Here is a 10966-nt window from a genome sequence, read left to right as displayed (position 1 = left end):
TTGGGGTAATACTCGTATCAAAAGGGGTTTTTTCGTATAAATGCCACTTCGAAGACCGTTCCGTTCCACAGCAGAGTAAATACTCGTATTTTGCTGATTTTATTAAAATTTCATTTAACCAAATTGAAAATGTTTCTTCTTGCTGCTGGCCTCTTGCTGGTTGCTGTTGAATGCTTCTTTAATTTTCGTTCGACTGTTCTGTGCAAAAATCAACTGCTCGACTCGCGGCGACGACGACTACGATGACTATGACTACGCCGGCGAAGAGCGAGGAGCATGGCCGGAGAGCGACACAGAGAGTAAGAGAGAGAGAGAGCATAGTGGAGAGCGCCGACGCCAATGTTTCCCCCGTTTCCTAGCTGCATTTCGCGAAGCTTTTCTCTTGAGATTGCCCCCCTAAAACCCCTTAAACCAAAGGCGCTATTTGCGTGTACTCTCGATATTGGTTCATTACTCATGCGATTACGTTATGGCCCGACTATGTGTATCGATAATGAAGCTAAGGCTGGACGAAAGGCTGCATAAATCAATAAGCGTAATATTTTTATTTATAGTAGCCGAGGATGAGGCAGTCGCGGTATTATTACAGCTGACTGGAGGGGTGCTGGTTACAGATCCAGACCACCGACCAGAACTATCTAATTTCTTAGCATTATCTGTCTGCTCTGCTGACGCCTTTCGCTGGCTGTCTCTTTGTCAGATAAGCCATTCGGAGACAGAGCTAGTCGTCATTCATTAAACAGCACTATCTGATTGAAGAGTCAACTATCTTAATTCCTCCAGAGAATGACGCTTATCATCGGTTTATTGCCGCAGTTTGGGAGCCACTGGGATGCACATCTGGGCATGCAGCCCAGCCTCCGTGGCCATGTTGCATAACTTGCAACTGCTTACATAATACAAGCACCGAGATAAAGCTGAGGACGAGACCAAAAACAAGGTCAAAAGTTCAAGGACTGAGAAAAGCTCTCACCCACGAAGCATTTGCGTCAAGCGGAAGTCCTCAAGGTTTATATGTATGTATGTGTGTGTGTGTGTGTGTATGTGTTGATGTTTTGGTTGTGTAACAGCTGCTAGAGGACTTTACCATCCCATCTACATATGTACGGAAGGGGCTAATTAGCCTTCTTAGGAAGCTTTCGAAATTAATTATATTTTTATTTGGATTTTTTAACATTTGATTTTTATTGATTTTTCAATTGAATGCATTTTGCTTGCTACGTAATTGGTTTATAATTTGTTGCATGTCTTAATGTTAATGATATATTGCATATGCCACAAAAACTGTTGCTGGCCATTTGTTTTTATTTTTATTTTTTGTTGTAATTTTAAGCTTTAATAAAATCTTGCAGAAATCATAGACATGGCCAATCAGATTGAAATAAAATGTTTTCATCCATTGATTTAAAGCGTTCTATGTGCATTTAATTGTTGTTGTTGGTTTTGTGTGAGTATTTACTACATTTGAATATAATTTAACATTGGTTTCAATTTCTCTGGATAAAATCAGATTCAATATAACTAAAATAATTCGTTTCACACTGCTGCCTCTGCTTTATAATTGTATTCCTGCTAAGCTAACTATCGTACTACTCGATCGGTGTCGATCTGTTAATCATTATATCATTCCTGATGGTCCTTTCTAATCAACATCTTTATCTTTATCTTCATCTTCAGCTTCGTTCTCTTCTGGTTCTTAACTCTCTTTTTTGTTTTGTTTTGTTTTTGTTTGGAAAAGTTGTTAACATTCTTTTGTTGGTCGCACATGTTTCGCATTGGCTTTTTCTTCTTCTTGTTGTTGTGGTTGTTTTTTTTGTTATAGTTGTCTGTTGTTGTTGTTGTTTGTAGTGTTGGTGTGTTCTTCTTGTTTACCATCTTGTTTTTATCACAGCTTTCTTCACTTTTGCTCTCATAACTTTTAAGCATAACTTGCATATATGTACATATTGTACATTTATAAATCTTGTTGTTAATAATGCACGGCTGTTTTTGTTTTTATCGTCTTTCTTTTGCTATATCATCACACCCCTGGAGCGCCCAATGTTTTCGTGCTCCTTATATACTCATTTCATATACATATATTAACATGCTTGCTGCTCGTTGGTGTTCTTTCTTTTCTCTCTTTCGTTCTGCTCTCAACACTTATCTTAAACATTGTTGTTACTGTTGTTTTTTTGCTGCATTTTTGTTGCTGCTGGCTAGCATAAATCGCATTTGCTTTGTGGTGTACAATGATTTACATTTGTTTTGTGGAATGATTTACAAAAATTGGTTTCCTTCTCCTCTCGAATTCAAATTTAAATACAATAAATGGCATATAAAATATATATATTTTTGTTGTTGTAGTAAGTATACAAAAAGAACGTTACGTTACGTTGCGTTATGCAGCGTTGTTGGAAGTGACTCTAGTGTAACACAAAATTATAATACTCTTCATACTTTACGTTGATTGTAACTGAATAAATCCATTGATTGACGCACCGACCGAACGACCGACCCAGCAATGAAGACTGAGAGATCAAGTGCTCGATCATTCATCAGCTGGTCCGGTCGTCCCCTGATGGCACTGGATGTTCTTTTCGTTCTTTTCGGAAGCAGCATGACACTTTTATCACATTTGGTTGTTGTTTTTGTTGGTGTTGTCGCTTGGTTGTTGCGGTGTTGGTATGTACTAGACTTAAATTAACTACAGTTGTTGTTTAGCATACGTACATGCATAGATTGCTTGGTTTTCCCTGTGATTTACACTCGATTTACAAATTAATATTCGCTATTGCAATCCATAACAAAAACGATTACATGCATAGGTTTACAGATACAGAGATACATACATATAGTACAAATATAGATGGTCGATTGGATAGTTGTTAGAGTTGTCTTTGAGATCGCATTTGATTTTTTGCGGCTTGTCCAAGAACTCGGTGCTGTCTCTCCCCCTCCCTCTCCTGCATTGCTCCGACAAACATAGCCAACGCACTTTTTGTGAGTGTTTCTTTGTCGTTCAGTCTTCTGTTTCAATAGATTTTGTTTTGTTTAGATTGTTAAATTTGAGCAAGTGCTTTGTGTCTGTTGTTGTTGATGTTGTTCTCTAAATGCTCAACATGATCTTCAGGTACCATTGTTGTTGTTGTCGTTGTGGTTGTACTTGTTGTTCGGTGAGCAACATTGGGAGCACCAGCAGTAGCATCTATCGCCTTGAGCTCTGGACAATACGCTGCTGTTTTGTGCAAACATAGGTAAAATATAGTAGTACATAGTTGTATAAATGAATGCCTGTGCTACAAAATACTTAAAAGTTGGTTTTGGGTTTTACATTTTGCCATTGCCATTGCCATATTGCTATTGCTTTTGCTTTTGCCTCAGGCCGTGAACACGCATCGCATGGACAACAACGCACGGCAGCATCGTTTTAGCCCTTAGACATTTGGCTATTACAATATTTATATATACTATATATAAGTGAGTGTTTCTCTGTGAGTGTGTGTATGTGTTTCTGTCTGTGTCTGTGTGTGTGTATGTGTCTGTGTGTATTGCAATCGTTTACAATTTTTCTGTCCTTTTTTGTTTGCTGTCATAATATCACTTGAAACTAGACAAATGGCGGCGGCGCTTTGCGAACGAGGATCGTACTCTCGTTGTTGTTAATACATTTGTTGTTGCCTTTGTCGTGTCATGTTCTTTGTCATCCAGTTTATCACAATTGAGCGCCGTGTTCACATTTACATATTCACATTATTACAGAGGTTAACAATTTGTGCCAATTGCGTTTTGAGCAAACAATTTGACATTGGTCGTACTTGGTATTACAAAGTTGCTTTCTTTACCAAACTTTACCACATTCTTTCGTTACATCTTTAAACTTAGCTAACTAGACGAATCAATTCGCTTAACAATTTTCTTGGGGTTTGTTGTGGTGTCTGATGCTCACACTGGCTCGCTCTTGCATTCGATTCGTGTTCGTGCTCGTGTTCATGTTCGTATTCGTATTCATAATCGCATTTGCTTTTGCTTTTGCTTTGAATCACAGTTCTTGTTGCTTATAAAATGATGTTTCTTCTAGCAGTTTTTAACAAACACATTCTGCCCATCTGCTTTACATAAATTACATTGATTTGTGGCGTGCTCAAGTCTTTTTGCTTTGCTCCTAACATTCTCTAGCTCCCTGCTGTCGCCTTCTGTCCAACGAACAAAACTTGATGGCGATTTTGATTATACAAATTTAAAACTTAAATGTTTTCCTTCTATAAAATGCTTGCCAATCCAATCAATTTGCAGTTTACATTTACACACTTTTCATAACTTAGGATATACGCATCTGTATGCGCGGTCAATTTAGCCTTCGCTTTTGTCATCATTAAGTTTTGTTTTAGCTACGTAATTAGAAGTTTCATAATGTTTAAGTTAATTTCTACGCTCTCGAGTTGATCACGGGGTCATGTCGGTTGTTTTTCGCCTTTACTTTATGACTTTGCTTCGATTTTTGGTTATGTTTTGCTTGAGTTTTCTGCTGCATCCACTTACTAGCCGAGATCCTGGCGCAACATCTCGTATACGAACTGATCGCGTACTTCATAGTCTACGGGGCCATAGGACAGCGACGGAGGAAGTTGATCTATTCTGATGGGTGCCCACTGTTGGCCCAGCAGGGAGCAGATTTCCTAAGGGAGAAACACGCAGATCATGCCAGATGCGTAGATGATGGGATCATCATTGGGTACTCACCTCATTGTAGGCATTCAGCGGAGCCATGGACCAGTCAATCATGGAAACCTCTAGACGCTTCAGCTGACGGCCTCGCAAACGGGCAATGCCCACCAGATTGTGCGGATCCATCAGATAGCCGTGGACTACAATCTCCTCCAGACGCATGCAACGCCAGGCCATCATTACAAAGGGGTCCTGGCGCAGAAAGTTGTGACGGGCGTAGTCCAAGCGATTGTTATTCTTATACGCCGAGTCCATATAGTAGATGCTCCGCAGCGTGTCCTTATTGTTCAGCGACATCCAGTCCAGGGCCTCAGCATTCATGAACTCACAGAATAGCAGTCGCACATGGGTCACTGGCATGTGCCGACGCAGGACACGAGTCTGCAGCAGCTCAATGGCCTCGTATGCGTACACCAAGGTCAGCACTAGGTCAATGCTTGTGAAATGCCTGGCAAAGTTGGCCCACGCATACTCCGAGACACTGGCCTGCTCCTCGCTGTCCAGGCCATGGACTACGATGATAAATTTTCGGAGTGGTAGCACCTGGATGGTGTGCAGCAGCTCATCGGTGAGCGTGTCGTAGTCCAGGGACAGCACCTGAAGATTAGCGCACTTCTGCAGCAGCGTTATGTCCAGCGAGAGTATTGGATAGTGACTAGGATCGTACTTAAGGCTGGCCAGTGTCAGCTGCTGCAGTTCCTGTGGCTTGCCACAGGACCTAAGCAGGTCCTGACCGTAGTAGGTGAGTGCTTCAATGGCACCTAGATCCAGCAGATGACAGGGCTTGCACTTGCGATTAAGAAATAACTTCAAAGGTTCCACAAAGCATCTGCGGGAGTGAAAGAACATTGGATAATCTGCCTTGTGCCACTGTCTGGCGTAATGCTTACTGTTCTATGGCCACGATGTGATCACTGTGCATATTTCCAACCGGCAAAAGTCCTACATTGTGGGTTTGGAAACGCAGCGCTTGGATATTTTCACAACGAGCCACTCTAAAGAATGGAAGAGAGTGGTTACTTGGGTCATAGCTCCAATATTCATAGTACGTACTTGCAAATAAGTCGCCGCATCTTCTGGATCTGAAATGCATTGTGAAAGTCAAAGACAATGACCAGCTCTCTGGCCAGATGGGCCATACTGCGGTGGAAGAAGGTTAACTGATCATCGCGCGCCACATCGATTTGAAAGCGAAAGTTTCTAAAGTATCTGTGGGGTTGGAAAACGAATTTTACTAGTTTATTGCATTGAACGTTGAAATTCAAATATATTGCGCCCTACTCTATTTACAACACTAAAATAAACAAATAACCAGAGTTGTTGCAACGTTTCCACTGCAATAAACAAAAAACCAGAGTTGTTGCAACGTTTACAAATAGAGGTAGCTATGAAACGTCATCCACAACTCAAGGGTCATTGACTGTCCCCCAATTTTCGGGGCCCTTGTGTATTAAATAAACTCATTTCCATATACAATGAAATATATGTTTCAGCCATATACAAATTAACCCAGCCCACACACACACACACACACATGCACACGCACACAAACACACACACAACTGCATGAACTTACCGTTTTTGAAAGAATATTTGTCTCCAGGTGTAGCAAACACTTGCTGCCGACCTTCTGTCCTGGGGCTCCAGATAGTCGAAAATTTGAGTTAGCGCCACTGCTGGTATTGTCTGCCATGGTGGGTGGCTTTGGCATAAATTCATTACTTTTTCTTAATTTATTGCGTTTCAAACAATGAAAAATTGCGTTCAGCGTGACCAAAAAATAAACACCATTAAATACCAATTCAGGTTCGAGAAATACCATTTAAATACCATACCATAAAAAACCAGGGCAGTCCGGCGATCAAACGAGACTTAACCCAATTAACACCCCTTTATTTAAAAAGTTGAGCACCCTTTGTTAAACCGCGGAAAATAAGACTGTTTGTAAAGACTCCCAGTAGCTCCATCCTCCTCTTTACTTACAAAACAAAAATCACCACCGACATCTTTCACCTGAACTGCGCTAGAATTGTTCAACTTTCATAGTTTTCCTGCGTAAATTAAAATACCCCTTGGTCGACAATGGGCTAACGTTCGTTTCGGTTGATCAGAAACCATATTTCTCGATTTTGATTTTCAGTTTAAAATATTAATAGTAATCAGTAAATAGTAGCTAGGACACATAGTTTTATCCGATTGATGAATCAATTCTCTACAAGATTGGTTGATTTTAAGGACTCCCTCTTATATTTTTTATAAAATAAGGTTTAAACAAAAGAGGCAACACAATATAGAAGCATACAACGTAAGTGGCCATGAAATGATTTGTCATTTGAAAACTTGTTGCTTGTCAACCGGTAGTATAGACATCTTTATACCCTAATTCTTTTAATTAGCGAGCGGTTCTAGCGACTATTCTGTGCCGTAAACTAAAAGCTATATATTTATCGCTTTCCCTAATACCAATAGAAGGAAACAAATAAAATTGAGTTTTGGGTGAATTTAATTCAACTATGTACACTAATTATAAGCTAAGAGTATGGTTTACAAGTTACAAAATATTATCCGCCCGTGGTCCCTGCCAAATAGATATCCATGGCCTCCTTATTCAGGTGGACCGTCGGGCGTCGCCTGGGTATCGGCTGGATGTGTGGCAACCGCGTCCCATTCACTGCATTCAGACTCAGGTTTGAGTTGGGATCATCGTCATCGCTCACATATGAGCTTTGCGATGACTGTGTGACATGCTGTGTCGCTGGCGGTGGATTGGATCGCTTCCGTTTTTCGGCCGCCGCCGCGCTAGTTGTGGGCATGTTGTCCTCGCTAAGAGTTGTAAGGACGGGCACGGGGGTTGGTCGTCTAATTGCCGCTGTGGCCGTCGCCAATCTACGTGGGACGGAGGTGGACGTCGTCGAGCTGTTGTCCGAGGAGTTGGCTTGTCGCTGACTTGAGCTCACGTCCGAGACGCTCTCGGCCTGCTTCCTCTTTTGATGCTGTCGCGCATTATATGCCTTATATTTGTAGATTTCCTCCAGTTTATCGTAACAAACCTGACAGAGTGGCATATCGGGCCGCAGTTCTGAATTGATCTGTTGTGCAAAGTGGAGAACTTTTCGATCAGTCACCCTGGTGTATGGCGCTCTGAGCATATGGTTGCCCATGCCGCAGTATCGACGCCCGAGCGGGCTCGATCTGTCGGGCGATTCGGGTGCATGGACCCGTGACCCTGCCAAAGAGATATCCATGGCAGCCTTATTCAGGTGAACCACCTGGCGTCGCTTGGGTATCGGCTGGATGTGTGGCATCCGCGTCCCATTCACCTCATTCAGGCGCACGTTCGAGTTGGGATCATCTTCATCGCTCACATATGAGCTTTGCGATGACTGTGTGACATGCTGTGCCGCTGGCGGTGGATTGGAGCGCTTCCGTTTTTCCGCCGCCGCTGGCGGTGGATTGGAGCGCTTCCGTTTTTCGGCCGCCGCCGCGCTAGTTGTGGGCATGTTGTCCTCGCTAAGAGTTGTAAGGACGGGCACGGGGGTTGGTCGTCTAATTGCCGCTGTGGCCGTCGCCAATCTACGTGGGACGGAGGTGGACGTCGTCGAGCTGTTGTCCGAGGAGTTGGCTTGTCGCTGACTTGAGCTCACGTCCGAGACGCTCTCCGCCTGCTTCCTCTTTTGATGCTGTCGCGCATTATATGCCTTATATTTGTAGATTTCCTCCAGTTTATCGTAACAAACCTGACAGAGTGGCATATCGGGCCGCAGTTCTGAATTGAGCTGTTGTGCAAAATGGAGAACTTTTCGATCAGTCACCCTGGTGTATGGCGCTCTGAGCATATGGTTGCCCATGCCGCAGTATCGACGCCCGAGCGGGCTCGATCTTTCGGGTGATTCGGGTGCCATCTCCTATTGAAAATACTATAATTATTATGTTCCAATGCTTTTTTTTCCCAAGACTTACTGTGTTGTGTGTAGTTTTTCCCGCCGATTTAGACGCCGTACGCAGCTGTAAAGTGTGACCAGCGCATTTATCGATCAATATACCGAAATATGTTTTGTCGAGACTTTACGTTTTTTGACACTCGTAGGGTTAATGGCTTGTAACAAAATACTTAACTATTAAACAAGAATTTTTTGTATTCATGAAATTTCGTGTAGCGTAGCTACTTGCTATTTTGTGTGTAGTCAGCTGGACGGCACCGATAACGATAAGAAATACCATCCGTCCAAAAAACATATACAATTAAAATCAATTCAGTTTCGAGATATACCATTTAAATAAAAACCAGGGCAATCCGGCGATCAAACGAGACTTAACCCAATTAACACCCCTTTATTTAAAAAGTTGAGCACCCTTTGTTAAACCGCGGAAAATAAGACTGTTTGTAAAGACTCCCAGTAGCTCCATCCTCCTCTTTACTTACAAAACAAAAATCACCACCGACATCTTTCACCTGAACTGCGTAAAATATGTTAAATTACATAAATTTCGTGGAAATATTAAATACCCCCCTGGTCGACAATGGGCTAACGTTATATGTTATTTATTGAAATCGTATTCCATAATTTTGACTGAGTAGTTTCTGCATTAATTGGAGCCTGAAATTACAAACAATATCTGTATTCTATAATATCCATTTTGAATTTTGATTTTCAACACGATTTGAGAGCGAAAAATGTCAGTATATTTGTGCGCTAAATGGAGTTTGGCGGTCATTTTGAAAAGTATGAGTACGGCAACGCTGAAAGCGCTAATTGCTGAACAGCTGACCATCAGCTGTAGAGCAAGAATTGTTTTGTTTAATTTTTTTTTTGAAATGACAACGTTGCTGCGTGCCTGCCGACGGCCAGCCATTGCGGGCACATACAGCAATGTCTACTTACGGGGAAGCACACCAAACGGCACGTACGATCGTCGACTGGCATCAACAGAAGCGGCGGCGGCAAGTGTCCAACTTGCCAATGCCGGCGGACTAGTCGGATTCTGGCAGACTCTGTCGAACAGCCCGCCAGTGGCCTATATGCAGGATGCACTTATCCAGATCCACGACTACAGTGGCCTGACCTGGTGGTCCTCCATTGTGCTGTCCACGTTCCTGTTTCGAGGCGTTGTTACGTTGCCGCTGACGATATATCAGCACAAAATTACGGCGCGAATCGAGCGGATAGCCCTGGAAATGCCGGCCATAGTGGAGGAGCTAAAGCGAGAGGCTGCGATGGCCAAGCAAAAGTTCAAGTGGAGCGACAAGCAAACGACAATCGTCTACAGGCGTTCGGTTTGCACAAGAGATGAAATTTCATTGATCAATTGCTAATTCCCCTTCCTTGCAGATCAAGAAGCAATGGCAGAGCCTGATAGTGCGCGACAACTGCCATCCCATGAAGACAATCATCGTGTTGTGGGGTCAGATTCCCCTGTGGATTTTCCAGTCCGTCGCACTCCGCAATTTGGTCTACATGTTGCCGGATCCGACCACACTGCAAGCGCAGATAACCGCCACAGAAATGACAATTGGCGGCTTTGGCTGGATACCAAATCTCACGGTGGTGGACAATTCCTATATACTGCCAGTGGCCCTGGGCCTCCTCAATCTGGGCATCATAGAGCTGCAATCGATGACGAGAACACGTGCGCCCACGCGTCTGCAGAAGATTGCCAATAATGTGTTTCGTGGACTGAGCGTCGTGATGGTTCCAGTGGCCTGCACCGTGCCCTCGGCTCTCTGTGTGTACTGGGTGGCCTCCAGCACCTTTGGCCTGGCCCAAAATATTCTGCTTCTCTCCCCAGAAGTGCGACGGGCAGTGGGAATACCCAAAACCCAAACGGAACTGAGCCAACCCTACGATCAGATCTGGCTAAAGATGCAGCAAAGAGTGGGACTGGCTGAGCAAACGCCGCCAGCAGATAAGCCGGCAGCCAAGTGATCCAATCTCCCCCATACCCCTAGGCTTAGTCATCTAGTCTAAATTAGGTGAGACATAAGTTGTTTGTTGAATGCCTTGAATGCCTTGACCGTTGTGTAAATATAAGCAGAGCAGCAGTAAAATGCATCAAGAGTCCACGCGTCTCTGCGCCACTGTAAATCATCATCACATCGCGGATGAGCATCCATTATCAGCAGTGGCAGAGCAGCAGCTCCATAAATACAAATATGTGAGGGAAAAACCCTCCCAAAAAAATAATACAAACAAAATGCAGCGATAAGCCAGTAAAAGGTCTTGAGATTACTAAAACAGACAATTCCAGACTCAATTGGCTG

The 10966-nt window shown here is 43.2% G+C and overlaps 3 protein-coding genes across 4 annotated transcripts; 1 reads left to right on the top strand and 2 right to left on the bottom strand.

Annotated features, from left to right (window-relative positions):
- Positions 1-4500: 4500 nt before the first annotated feature.
- LOC111068565 (F-box only protein 39) lies at positions 4501-6490 on the bottom strand. Its single transcript, XM_022358113.2, has 5 exons — positions 6284-6490; positions 5761-5916; positions 5598-5702; positions 4723-5536; positions 4501-4658 (listed from the first exon to the last, which is right to left on the bottom strand). The coding sequence occupies exons 1-5, from the start codon at positions 6424-6426 to the stop codon at positions 4521-4523; spliced, it is 1356 nt and encodes a 451-aa protein (XP_022213805.1). The 5' UTR covers positions 6427-6490; the 3' UTR covers positions 4501-4520.
- A 708-nt stretch (positions 6491-7198) lies between these two features.
- Positions 7199-8777, bottom strand: LOC111068559. The gene is made up of 2 exons (XM_022358100.2): positions 8668-8777; positions 7199-8612 (listed from the first exon to the last, which is right to left on the bottom strand). Exon 2 carries the CDS (start codon positions 8607-8609, stop codon positions 7269-7271), a length of 1341 nt encoding a protein of 446 aa, XP_022213792.2. The 5' UTR covers positions 8610-8612; positions 8668-8777; the 3' UTR covers positions 7199-7268.
- A 606-nt stretch (positions 8778-9383) lies between these two features.
- On the top strand, positions 9384-10912 carry LOC111068503 (cytochrome c oxidase assembly protein COX18, mitochondrial). 2 transcript variants are annotated; one of them, XM_022358000.2, is made up of 3 exons: positions 9384-9982; positions 10038-10678; positions 10741-10912. In XM_022358000.2, exons 1-2 carry the CDS (start codon positions 9434-9436, stop codon positions 10629-10631), a joined length of 1143 nt encoding a protein of 380 aa, XP_022213692.2. In that variant the 5' UTR covers positions 9384-9433; the 3' UTR covers positions 10632-10678; positions 10741-10912. The 2 variants fall into 2 exon arrangements, with proteins under 2 accessions (XP_022213692.2, XP_022213691.2); XM_022357999.2 differs by having other exon boundaries at positions 9385-9982; positions 10038-10764.
- The last annotated feature ends 54 nt before the right edge of the window (positions 10913-10966 follow it).

This window comes from Drosophila obscura, unplaced genomic scaffold, assembly GCF_018151105.1.
Source record: "Drosophila obscura isolate BZ-5 IFL unplaced genomic scaffold, ASM1815110v1 contig_1, whole genome shotgun sequence".
NCBI classification, from domain to species: domain Eukaryota; kingdom Metazoa; phylum Arthropoda; class Insecta; order Diptera; family Drosophilidae; genus Drosophila; species Drosophila obscura.
The sequence above is the reverse complement of the archived record's forward strand: the minus strand, read 5'-3'. Positions and strand labels throughout refer to the sequence as shown.